Raw genomic sequence first — 12803 nt, 5'->3', positions numbered from 1 at the left:
ATGGATGAATCTCACACTGACTATGAGAAGCGAGAATTTAAGACGTGAGGATGGTATGATCCTAGTCACATGAAACAGGTTCAGAACTACCCGACGCTCTGACAAACACGATGAAGTGGCCTTTGGGTGTGGTTAGGAGAAGGCTCCTGAGGGGTGGTATTATTCTGTTTCTTGATCTGGGTCCTGGTTGCCTAAGTGGGTTCAGTTTGTTAAAAACGCATCAAGCTGTCCACCTTTGTGTATTGCAGATTTCAAGATAAAGGATTTTTTAAAACACAGCAAGTGATGGGAGAAGTCCCTTGACCACAGGAAACTCCCCCTGGCTGCAGTCCCCAGATTGCAACCAGAGGGGATCACCGGGATCCTGAGCAGTGAATCCCCAGTGGAGGAAGCCACTCACCTCCCACTCCCGTCTTCTGTTGGGCCAGGTAGGACTCGAAGCCCAAGCGGAAGCGGTTCTCGCCTCCCAGGCGGCCGTGTGTGCCGTCGTCCACCAGGAAGAAGGCAGAGTAGTTGTAGTCGAGAGGGAACTGGACCCCATCCTCTGGGTCTCCGCGCCACCGGTACCTTGCGGGGAACGAGCCCTGGGGGGACAAGTGGCCAGACCAGGGGGTCTCTCCATCAGGGCCAAAGGGACAGACACTAGGCACTCATCCCTCCCCTAACTCTAAGCCCCAGCCCTCTTCCGACTCAGACCCAGGGCTCCATCCAGGTCCCCAGCCCCCACCTTCCAAGACCCTGAATCCCACCTTGGGGTTGGTGAGGGTGTCTCTATTCCGCACCACGCCCCAGGGGACCACGCCCATGGCCACCACCTTGCTGCCCCCAGTGCTGGCCGTCTGGTGGTCCCGCACAGCAGCACCGACATGCCGACCGATGCCTTTGTGCAGCCCTCCGGTGACAATCCAGGCCCCTACACAGGGACACAGAGAGTAGTGGTGAGGTCCAGAGACAACGCAGGCTGCAAGCAGAGACACAGAAAGAGACCAGAGAGTGAGACAAAAGCCACACAGAGATGGCAGAGAGGAAAATAGGCATTCCAGGGAAATGGGGGGAGATGGGGGGGCCAGGAGGAACAGCCCCACCCCGCCTCAGTCACCTGTGCTCTGGGCAGCCCGCACCAGCCCGCGTCGCAGCAGGTCCTGCAGCCAGGTCTGGAGGATGGGGCCCCCTGACCCCCCCAGCACTGACACCACCAGGTTCGGGGCCCGGAAGCCCCAGACTTTGGTGACCAGAGTATAAACTGTAGCTGGATCCGTGCGGTCCGAGAGCCGGAGGAACTGTGGACACACGAGAGGAGGGGACACAGGGAGAGGGGACAGAGAGAGAGGGACAGAGATGCAGAGAGAGGAGCACAGAGATGGGGGGACAAAGACCCAGAGAGAGGAGGACAGACTTACAAAAGACAGAGGGGGTGGAGAGGACAGAGATCCGGGAGAGGTGAAGACAAGGATGGGCAAATGGGGAGACACAGTGTTCAGCTGGGACGCTGAGGCACGCAGTCCCACTGGCCAACCCCGGCCTTGCCCAGACATGCCGGCCTCACATTGCTGATCTTGCGGCCAGCACCCAGGAAGTCCAGGTCCCCGAAGGCATCTGTGGGCTTCTCCGTGGTGTGCAAGTCACTGTCCCATACGGTCACCACGGCTGCCCCGAATGCATCCTCCACAGCCACGGATGGGTGCGCACCCCGGGGATGCCCACACTGGCACAAGGTCCCCCTGGGGGGGAAAGAAGAGGATGAACCCCAGGAGTGTTCGCACCGACCCTGCAGAAACGTCCCTATCTCTGTGTGTCCCCCCAGAGGCGCTCACAGTCCATGCTGACCTTGGCACTGCCCCTCCTTGGTAGGGAGAGATTGGGGCAGAACAACCACAGTCACCTCGCCCACCAGCAGGAAGCCACGGCGGCTCAAGCAAGCCTGGGCAGGGAGGTCTCTGTACAGGGCCCGACACTCACTGTTGCCTTCAGGGCCTGAAGTGGGAAAGTTCAGGGGCTGGGGGTCATCAGGGTGACCTTGCTGCCCCCAGTCCAGACAGATGATATTTGCATGAAAAGGGAAATCAAGAGAGTGATTCAGAGAGCATGCAGGTTCCAGAGGTCAAGGCAGCTGTGTGACTTTGAGCAAGTAGCTTCACCTCTCTGAGCCTCAATTTCCCACTCAAATGAAGAGACAATAATAGCACAGCCTACTTCAGAGAACTGTGAGGAGCCAATGAAATAACAACATTTCTTCAGATGGGGGCTGCATACCAGATCCAGTCTCCGTGAACTCCACACAGAGCTTTAAATAACCTTGAATAGCACAGTGAGAAAATCATTCCTTTTTGAGCTCTCCTGATAACTGTCAAGGAGAGAGGCTCAGCTGAGTGCTAGAATATTTGTCATGCCTAACTCTTTACTATTTTTTTTTTTTTAATAACAGAGACAAGTTGGCCTCAGGCTCAGAAAAAGGCTGGCAACAGCATCCGTTTAGAAAGTAAATACTTCGGCTTAGTTTTTATTGTAATTGTCTTCAATGGCTTGTTTCTTTCTCTTTGTGGCAAATGGAATGGATTTTCCATTTATGGTGATCATATATGAGACATTTTCCCCCTAAATAAATATACAATTATCCCTAGTGACTTCATGGGATTGGCACCTGAGTTTTAAAAGAGCAAGCACCGAGGGTTGAGAAGTGAGGGATTGGTTTGGAAAGGTATCTAAATTTCTTTGGTCCCTGATGCCAGAAGGGATTCAGGTATCAGGGGATACTGGCATTTATGTAAACAGTGAGTGAGTGGGAGTTGCTCAGTCATGTCCGACTCTTTGCGACCCCATGGACTGTAGCTTGCCTGCCAGGCTTCTCTGTCTACGGAATTCTCCAGGCAAGAATACTGGAATGTAAACAGAGTAAGCTCCAACTTAAACAGACTAATTTTCTAGAAGGGATAGCACGAGTGGTCCAAGGATTTAGTGACAGTTGTAAAGACAATAGGGGCTTCCCAGGTGGCGCTAGTGGTAAAGAACCTGCTAGCCGAGGCAAGGGACAAAAGTTAAGAGACTAAGGTTCAATCCCTGAGCCGGGAAGATCCCCTGAAGGAGAGCATGGCAACCTGCTCTAGCATACTTGCCTGGAGAACCCGATGGACAGAGGGACCTAGCGGGCTACAGTCCATACGGCTGCAGAGAGTCAGACCTGGTAGAAGCGACTTAGCGCACACACACACACACACACACACACGCAAAGACAACAAAAAGAATCAAGCAACCACACTGAATATACCAACTTCGGGCAGAGTGAGGGCTATGGGACACACCTCTCCTCCTTTCTGAGTCAACCGTCAGGGTCCTGGCATGCCTCAGTTTACCCACCTGATCCTTTCACCCATCTCAACCCCATCCCTGGGCAACCCCCTCCTTCGTTCCTGTCCATCTACCTCCCATGAGCCCTTCCTGGCAAAATTTCTTCAACGAATGTTCCAGAACTTGAATTCTCCAGTACAATAGTCTCTAGCCACACAGCGCTCCTTGTAGTCAAATAAAATTAAATACAATTAAAAATTCAGTTCCACAGTCACTGGCCACATTTCAACTGACCAGGAGCCACACGTGTGTGGCCAGTGGGTGCCATATTGGATGTGACTATAGAACAGTTTCATCATTCCAGAAAACTCTAGTGGACAGCACTGGCAGATACCCCATCTGCCTGTCTCATCTCCTACCCACCCCTTTCTCTGCGTGGCCACCGAAACCGAAATTGTCCCCGATAAAATCAGAGGTTTACCTGCATGAAAAAATCAGCGGTTACCTGCATGTCTCCAAATACAATGGTTTCTATTCAGGTCTTGTCTGACTCTAATTAAACGACACCAGTCATGGCTAAAAGGCTCTGATTCTAGAAAACTTTTTCCTTGGCAGAGCACGCCTGTTCCCCTGGCTGCCCCGTCCGGCCTCATCTGCGGCTTTCTCTTCCTCTGTGCCTCCTTCGAGTCCAGGTGTTCCAGAGCCAGGGCCACGTGCCTTCCCGACATGGGCCTCAAGCTCAGTGTCCCCAAGGGCCAGGCAGGGGAGAGAAAGAAGCATCAGGGGGAAGATTGTAAGTGGGTGTGCTGGACACCGTTCTGACTTGAGGTAGCATGTCTGTCTTGAAGCATTCAGAGACGCGTTTTTAAGGAACCCTCTTCCATGGCAGTGGGTGAGAGGTGGGAGAGGGGTGGAGAGATGGGTCATAGAATTACCCATTCACAACATCCTCCGATTTTATGCTTTCTTCCCACGCCCGTCCCACTTCCACAGTTTCCAATACCATCTACAGCTGGGACTTCTCAAATCCTTCTCAAATCTAGGATGGAAGTCGCAGACCTTTCCTGAGTCCCTGACCCAGGTCTGCCATGCCCTTGGTTCTCATGCTCCTGGGTTCCCATCTCTGGGGCTCCCAAGCCCCAGACCAGATGTCTGGGACCATCCTCCCCTTGCCCCTCATTCCACAAATCCATAGGCCCCCAGGCTCTTGCCCCATGAATCTTTGCCCTGACCCCTCCTCTCTGGGTCCCCACAGCCCTGGCCTGCCTCAGGCCTCTTCTCCTCCCACTTGACCCTTGCCCAACATGGGTCTCAAGCTCATCGTTCCCGAGGGACAGGCAGGGAAGAAAAGAAGCATCAGGGGGAAGATTATAAGTGGGTGTGCTGGACACCGTCCTGACTTGAGGTAGCATGTCTGTCTTGAAGCATTCAGAGACACGTTTTTAAGGAACCCTCTTCCATGGCAGTGGGTGAGAGGTGGGAGAGGGGTGGAGAGATGGGTCATAGAATTACCCATTCACAACATCCTCCGATTTTATGCTTTCTTCCCACGCCCGTCCCACTTCCACAGTTTCCAATACCATCTACAGCTGCTGCTGCTAAGTTGCTTCAGTCGTGTCTGACTCTGTGCGACCCCAGAGACGGCAGCCCACCAGGCTCCCCCGTCCCTGGGATTCTCCAGGCAAGAGCACTGGAGTGGGTTGCCATTTCCTTCTCCAATGCATGAAAGTGAAAAGTGAATAGCTAGGACTTCTCAAATCCTTCTCAAATCTAGGATGGAAGTCGCAGACCTTTCCTGAGTCCCTGACCCAGGTCTGCCATGCCCTTGGTTCTCATGCTCCTAGGTTCCCATCTCTGGGGCTCCCAAGCCCCAGACCAGATGTCTGGGTCCATCCTCCCCTCACTCCTCATTCCACAAATCTGTCGGCCCCAAGGCTCCTGCCCCCTGAATCTTTGCCTTGACCCCTCCTCTCTGCATCCCCACAGCCCCAGCCTGCCTCAGGCCTCTTCTCCTCCCACTTGACCCTTGCCCAGCCTTTTCCCTGGCTTCCTGAACTCCCATTCATCTTCACGTGGCCCCCAGGGAGTTCCACACCCAGAGCTGACCCTGCCCCTCCCAGGGCTCCCTGGAACAGCCAGACCCGGTCCCCAACCCCTCAGGGTGGCATTTGAGGCCCTGTAACTTCTGGTCCCACCCTCTTCCTTGGTTTCCTCTCTCCGATGGCCCTGGCACCCTGAACTCTGCCCTCTCTTCAATCCACAATGTCAACAGGGGGCCATTTATACTTGCTGTTCCCACTCCTAGAATCCAGCTCACCTTCAGCTGTCAAACTCCAACTCTGTCACCTTCAAATGTTCCCTCACTGACCCCTCTTCCTGTGTCCCCTCCCAGCCTTAACCAGATGCTCCCCCGGGGGCCAGCGGTGTGTCCTCCGCAGCTCTCACTTCCTTGCCTTAGAATCATCTTCCTCCCACCAGACCAGAGGTTTCTAAACTTCCTTGACCATCCTTCCCATCAGTAAAAGTTTCTGAGCTGCTGCTGCTGCTGCTGCTAAGTCGCTTCAGTCATGTCCAACTCTGTGCGACCTCAGAGACGGCAGCCCACCAGGCTCCCCCGTCCCTGGGATTCTCCAGGCAAGAACACTGGAGTGGGTTGCCATTTCCTTCTCCAATGCATGAGAGTGAAAAGTGAAAGGAAGTCGCTCAGTCGTGTCCGACTCCTAGCGACCCCCCAAATAGTATTTATATTTATGCATCATTCAAGTCATCCTGCACTAATAGAATATATTCATAATAGAACACACCTTAAATTAGGAACACTGACATTTCCCACACCCCAAGGGTGGTCTTAAGGACACCAGAAAGCCAGAGCCCCCTTGAGAGACCACCACGGAAGGCCAGGAGCTCCTAAGAGCCGCCACTCTTCACTCCGGCTTACCCAGCACAAGCACAGGGTCTACGCACACGAGTTAGTAACTGCGACCTTCCAGTGGGAGTCACACATATTTGCCAGGGCTTACTAAGCACTGAGTGCTGTTTCAGAAATACCGCAAGCATTAACTTGTTTAATTCTCACAATAGCTTCAGGAACTAGAGCCTGTTTTTACGCCCAGATAATAGATGAGTACAATGCCCAGAAAAGTAAAATGATTTGCCGGAAGCCACCAAGCACCTCAGTTGAAATTTGTATCTCGGTTCAAATGTGAACTGTGGCAAGGGTCTGTACTCTTGCAAACAGTGCTCCCCCTTGGAAGTGCTGAGTGAGAGTGTCTTGGAGGAATGAAGGAAGGGATGAATGAATGAGACAGGAACAGCCAAGAAAGACAGACAAGAGAAAGTGACACCAGAAGGCAGACACCCAGAAGGGAAACCGGGAAGGAAAGAAACAGAAGCCTGCCCTGGGGCTTTAACACTGATCCTGAGCGCGAGGCCGGGAAGTTGCAAGTGTTTGCAGACTGACCCAAGGCCTCCCCGATATACAGGGCCACCGGGGAACGCCCTTGGGAGTGTCCGCAGTGACAAGACCCGGGACCGAAAGGACCCGAAGGGCGCGGTTTGTGGTGTGCGGGGCTCAGCGGGCCCGGGACGCTCGAGGGTCTGTCCCCTGGGCGAGCTCCTCACCCCGAATCTGTGGGGTCAGCGACAAAAGTCGTGCACGTCTTCTTCTTGAAGATCTTGGGAATCCAGCTCTGGGGGACAGGAACAAGGGATGAGGGGATCCAACTCAGTCCTGCGGACACAGAGTGACCCGCCCGCGCCCTAGCGGGAGATCCGGGAGTCCAGGACCCCAGCGTCATCCTCTCCCGGATTCCGGAGACTCGACCCCCACCCCCAGCCTCCCCCCTTCTATCCGTCCCCGGGGACCCAGGAGTCCCGGCCTCCAGCACCCCCTCCCCCCCTTTGTCTGACCCAAGAATCCAGGTCGCAAGCGCCCTCCTCCCTGCGAGCAAGGAGGCCCGGCCCAGGCTCCCTGTTCCCTCAGACCCGGGTCCGACGCTGTACCTGCTCCTTCTCCGCACCCACCATGCTGCCGCGGGCACAGCGACCTATCTGGCAGCCCGCACCCCCTGCACCAACCCGGGGCTCTAGGCGCGCCCGGGACAGACCGGATCCGCCGCCTCCCCGCCCAGCCCGGGGCGGGACCAGGTCTGCGGGGCGGGGAGCACCGGGGATGCGTAGAGCGGGAGGCGGGGCCGAGGCTGGAACAGGACCCGGGGAAAGGGGTCAGGGACCAGAGAGAGGGGGTCGGGGACCAGAGAGAGGGGGTCGGGGACCCAGAGAGTGAGAGACAGAGTCCAAGAGAGGGGGGACAGAGGTCAGAGAGAGGAGGACGGGGCGCAGAGAGGAAATGCCAGCGATGAGGGGGAGGGTCCACTTACCACACTGACAAAGTGTCGGGGGGGACACAAAGACTTAGGTGGGGGCAGAGAACTGAATGGGCGGAGGGCTACACTGACCCAAAGAGACAGTGAGAAAGGCTCGGATGGGGGGGGGGGCGGGTAGTGTGCACACAGACACACTCAAGAGTGAGAAGAAGGGGACGGAATCCTCAGGATGGGGGACAGGGGTCCTGAGAGAGCAGGTGAAGAAACAACGGTGGAGAGAGGGAGACCCGTGAAGAAGGCTGGGGCCCCAAAGAGCTGAGCAGCAGTGCTGGGGTGAGCAGTGGGAGGTGTGGGTAGGCAAACGGGCAGGGCCGTGTGTCCCCTGCCAGCTCTCTGACAGGGACAGCTGTGGCCGCCCGGGTAACCTGAGCCCCCCGCCCCGCTGCGCCACATTTATAGCCCTGGCCTGGCCCCATCCCCTGCCCCCAGATCTGAGTCCCAGGGACAGGAGGTCACGGGTATGTGTGCCGCAGCAGAATGCCTCTCACCCCTCGCCAGGGCCTCCATGCTGGCATCCACCATTTCAGCAGAGCAGCCCATTCTGGCCAGAAACTCCCGGGAATCTAACCCCCCAGTCCTTCCTTGGCAGGGGTCTCTCCCTTCACATACATCCCTCCTGCTCCCCTCCCCCGGGGTCCAGGCTCCCCGACACTGGCCGACTAAAAATCTAGCCACTGTCTTGGCAGCTGCCAAACATGAACGCATTGGCAGCCCAAAGTCAGAGACCCTCAACTCCTCTCTCCTGGCCAAAGAGAGACCCCTTCATTCACCCCCTACCCAGCTGAGAGGAGGAGGTGCAGGAGGGGAGGGGCAGGAGGGGACTGACCCAGAATAACTCAGGGCCCAGAGTAAATTTAGCCACAGAAAGGGGAGGAGAGAGACCCTATTGGCTGGGAAGTGGGAAGGAGGGCCTGTGAGGGGGGTCAGGGGCCTCTGAAGACAGCCTCAGAGGGGTGTCCAGAGGCTGACTGTGAGGGCCAGAGGGCAGAGACGGGGAGGGACACAGCAAAGGAACAACACACGGAGCCAGAAAGGGAAGGAGCCCCAAAGGGACAAGGAGCCCAACATCCATCCTCGCAGCCACAGTCGCAGTGGGAGCCAGCCCTGGGAGCAGGTCCGCTGCCCGTCTGTCCCCATGGGCCTCTGCGGGCCATGGCTGCACACTTCTGTCCTCTGGGCTGCAGTGGCCAGCCTGCTCCTCCCCCCCGCCATGACCCAGCAGCTGAGAGGGGCTGGACCCGGCCCCAGCAACTGGGACAACCATGCAGGAGCTTCGGGGCCCTCAGAGGACGTGTCGGGCAAGTCTGACCACCCCACGCACAGCCACGGAGGCCATGGAGATGAGAACAGGGATGTTTCCACAGACAGTGGGCACCATTTCTGGGGCCACAGAGACCACGGAGAAGAGGACGAAGATGTCTCCAGAGAATCCCAAGGCCATAGGTACCAAGGCCGCGAGGTGGGAGATGAGAGCGTCTCTGACGAGGAGGAGTACCCCGAGCATGCTCAGCAGGCCCACAGACACAGACACCACAGAAAAGAAGACGCGGATGATTCAGCTGAGCGCGGGGACCGCTTCCCCAGCCACGAGAGCCTGAGCCATCAAGACGAGGAGGAGGAGGAAGTTGTGTCCAGTGAGCATCACCATCATCACGTCGTCAGGCAGGCCCACCGAGGCCACAGAGAAGAGGAAGATGAAGACGAGGGAGAGGAGAATGTCTCCACTGAGTATGGACAGCAGGTCCACAGACTCCAGGACCGCGGGGAGCAGGAGGACAAAGATGGCTCAGAGGAACATGACCGCGACCATGGCCCCAGCCACAGACATGCGGGCCACGAAGACGACGATGACGGCGATGATGCTGTCTCCACCGAGCGCAGACATCAAGTCCACAGGCACCGAGATCATGAGGAAGAGGAGGAGGAGGAGGCTGTCTCCGAGGAACATCCCCACCATCACAGCCCCAGCCACAGACACCAGGGCCACGAAGAAGAAGCAGATGATGAAGATGATGATGATATTGTCTCCACTGAGCACAGACATCAAGTCCACAGGCACCGAGATCATGGGGAGGAGGAGGATGACGATGACTCAGAGGAACATCACCACCATGGCCCCAGCCACAGATACGGGGGCCACAAAGACGAAGAAGAAGAAGATGATGATGATGATGAAGACGATGATATTGTCTCCACTGAGCACAGACATCAAGTCCACAGGCACCGAGATCATGGGGAGGAGGAGGATGACGATGACTCAGAGGAACATCACCACCATCATGGCGGCAACAAGGAAGATGAGGATGAGGATGTGTCCACGGAGCACTGGCACCAGGGCCCCAGACATACCCACCATGGCCTTGGAGACGAGGAGGAAGAGGACGAGATCACAGTCAAGTTCAGCCACCATGTTGCAAGCCCCCAACCCCAAGGCCACAAGAGCGCTAAGGAGGAGGACTTCCCGGAAGATTATAAAACAGCAGTCCCTGGCCATGACCACCATGGAGTCCCCAAGGAGGAAGATGAGGACATCTCTGCCAGGCTTGGCCACCAGGCTCCCAGCCACAGGCAGCAAGACCACAGAGATGAGGGGACTGGCCACAGAGTGTCCATCAAGGAAGAGATGAGCCACCGGTCCCCAGAACACATGGGGGTGAAGGATAGAAGCCACTTAAAGGAGAGCGATTCTGAGGAGGACGAGGAAGAGAAGGAAGAGGATCGCAGCTCCCATGAAGAAGCCAACGAAGGTTCAGAGGAGGGAGGAGAAGGCACCCGCCATGGCAGCCTGGACGACCAGGAGGATGAGGAAGACGAGGAGGAAGGGCATGGCCTCAGCCTGAGCCAGGAGGAGGAGGAAGAGGAGGAGGAGGAAGAGAAGGAGGAAACGAGAGAAGAGAGAGCTGAGGTTTGGGTCCCACTGAACCAAGACCACCAGGAGGAAGATGAAGAGGAGGCGGGGCTTGAAGAAGATGAACTCCCCTTCACCATCATCCCCAACCCGCTGACCCGGAAGGAGGTGTCTGGAGGTGCCTCCAGTGAGGAGGAGAGTGGCGAGGACACGGGTAAGTGATCTGAGTGGTTGGGGGTGGGGAGGGGCGGAGTCAGCCTGGGTCACTGCTGCCCTCTTGTCCCCACAGGTCAGCAGGATGCCCCGGAGTATGGGAACTACCAGCCAGGGTCCCTGTGCGGGTACTGCTCCTTCTGCAACGTATGTCCGCAACCCAGATCCACCCACCAAGCTGTTTCTAGACTTTGGTCCAGGGCTCTGGTGTGCCTGGGGAGGGTCGTGAGCAAAGGAGAATCAGGGACAGTTCTGAGTGAACAAAGACACTTCTGGGGCCACCGGTGGGGGGGTGCAGACTGGAGGCCAGGAGGCTGGGGAGGAGGCTGGGACAACGGTCCAAGAGTGGGAGGGTGAGGCTTGAACTGCACTTGCAGACCCGAGGACAGGGAGGAGGGTGCAGGGCAGAGCCGGGGGTGATGGGGTGGGGTGGGGTGGGGTGGGGGTGGGGGGGTGGGGGTGGGGGTGGGGGGGGTGGGGAGGAGGTGGGACAGGACTGGAGACGGTGAGCAGGGAGGGAGGTGGTGAAGAGACTACCCGAACGTCCAGCGCACAGTAACAAGGTGGTGTCGTGGCACCTGGCAATGGGGAAATGAGAGGGTGGAAAGCAGGTTCAGGGAAGATAACTGAGCTCAGTGCTGGAGGTGAGGAGGCTGAGAAGTTGGGGAAACGTCCAGCCGGCAGGGCGGAGGACTGGTGGATGGCTCCCAAACATCTCCGTCTAACCTGGCTCCTCTGGTCCCCAGCGATGCACTGAATGTGAGAACTGTCACTGTGACGAGGAGAACATGGGAGAGCATTGCGACCAGTGCCAGGTGAGACTTCTCCCAGACCCAAAGACCCCCCCAGGCTCAGGGTGGCCCGGGACCAGCTGAGCACCCCCAGCCCCAAATCCTGCCCTCTGCCCTCAAACCGACCTAACCCCTTACTCTTGATGTAGCCTGGACTCCGAACCCCGTCCTACCTCTGACCTTAAGCTCCACCTAGCTAGTCTCCACAGCTAGTCTCCTGCCCTCGTGCTGCCCACGCCCCATCCCGACCCCGCCCCTGACCGCCTCCTACCTCTCTCTCTCCGTATCCTCACCCCCAGCACTGTCAGTTCTGCTATCTCTGCCCGCTGGTCTGCGAAACTCTCTGCTCACCGGGTGAGCATGGGCGGGGCCCAGGAGGAACCCGGTGAAGGGGCGGGGCCTAGCGGGGGCGGAGCCAACTCGAGGAGGGGACTGGAAGGCTGTAGGGCGTGGCCATGTGGGGAGGCGTGGCCGAGGCTGGGCATCTTTGACAGGAATGGGAGGAGCACTGAGGGGTGGGGCCCGCACAGAGGGAAGGTTGGGGAGAGATGCCAAAACTAAAGGGGTTAGGATTGCCTAGAGGATTGAAGGGAGAGCCTAGAACCGAGAGGGTGGGGCCAAAGCAAGAATGGGGCTCCTGAAGCATGAGAACACCCAGAGCCGAGGGGAAGGAGTGGGCCCTTCAAAGGTGTCCCGGAAGAAGGAATTAATCTGGGAGAAGGAACCCAGAAGGGGGGGCGGAGCTAGTCCTGATCCTGGACTGAGTGAAAAGTGACCCCCAAATTCACCCGTGATGTACCCCTCAAGCCTCTTCTCTCCCACAGGAAGCTACGTCGACTATTTCTCCTCGTCCCTGTACCAGTAAGTATGTGGAAGGGAAAGTGTGAGGGCTCCTTTAGAAAGGTGCTGTCCCGCTATGAATTACTGGACAACTCTGGGATTCTATTTCCCCCTTGGTGAAATGGGCAGGTTAAGGACCTCTAAGCCCCCTGGAGTGAGCTAGGGACACTTCGACTGTCCAATCTCTGCGTCCTTCTCTCCAGAGCCCTGGCAGACATGCTGGAAACTCCGGAACCCTGACCCAGCCTCGCGGCTGCGGCGCAGACATACCTCCTTGGCCCTCCAAACCCTTTCCACGAGCCATATTTATTTCTCTGAATAAACGTGCTCCCTGAGACCTCACTGTCAGGCGTGGGGCCGTGGGTTTGAGGGAGAAGAGGCCTGAACTCCTCGAGGTGTTTGGTTTACTAGGTCCTGATAAATAAATCAGTCAACACGGGA

The 12803-nt window shown here is 57.1% G+C and overlaps 2 protein-coding genes across 4 annotated transcripts in view; one reads left to right on the top strand and one right to left on the bottom strand.

The window, feature by feature from the left end:
* The window catches only part of TRPM4 (transient receptor potential cation channel subfamily M member 4), a 40338-nt gene extending 32966 nt beyond the window's left edge, over positions 1-7372 (bottom strand). For all 3 annotated transcript variants that reach the window (XR_003591595.3, XM_004015802.5, XM_060398154.1), the window contains exons 1-6: positions 7288-7372; positions 6907-6974; positions 1547-1721; positions 1100-1280; positions 750-913; positions 401-584 (exon numbers count right to left, since the gene is read on the bottom strand). Coding sequence is in view for 2 of the 3 variants with exons in the window: in XM_004015802.5 (XP_004015851.2) it covers positions 401-584; positions 750-913; positions 1100-1280; positions 1547-1721; positions 6907-6974; positions 7288-7311 (796 nt within the window). In the remaining variant the exon portion in view is untranslated. The remainder of the gene's footprint in view (positions 1-400; positions 585-749; positions 914-1099; positions 1281-1546; positions 1722-6906; positions 6975-7287) is intronic.
* Positions 7373-8617: 1245 nt separating this feature from the next.
* HRC (histidine rich calcium binding protein) lies at positions 8618-12803 on the top strand. Its single transcript, XM_012190643.4, has 6 exons — positions 8618-10732; positions 10808-10878; positions 11478-11546; positions 11822-11876; positions 12347-12383; positions 12566-12803. Exons 1-6 carry the CDS (start codon positions 8806-8808, stop codon positions 12600-12602), a joined length of 2196 nt encoding a protein of 731 aa, XP_012046033.3. The 5' UTR covers positions 8618-8805; the 3' UTR covers positions 12603-12803.

Source organism: Ovis aries, chromosome 14 (assembly GCF_016772045.2).
Source record: "Ovis aries strain OAR_USU_Benz2616 breed Rambouillet chromosome 14, ARS-UI_Ramb_v3.0, whole genome shotgun sequence".
Classification (NCBI taxonomy): domain Eukaryota; kingdom Metazoa; phylum Chordata; class Mammalia; order Artiodactyla; family Bovidae; genus Ovis; species Ovis aries.
This window is presented reverse-complemented; position numbering and strand designations above follow the sequence as displayed.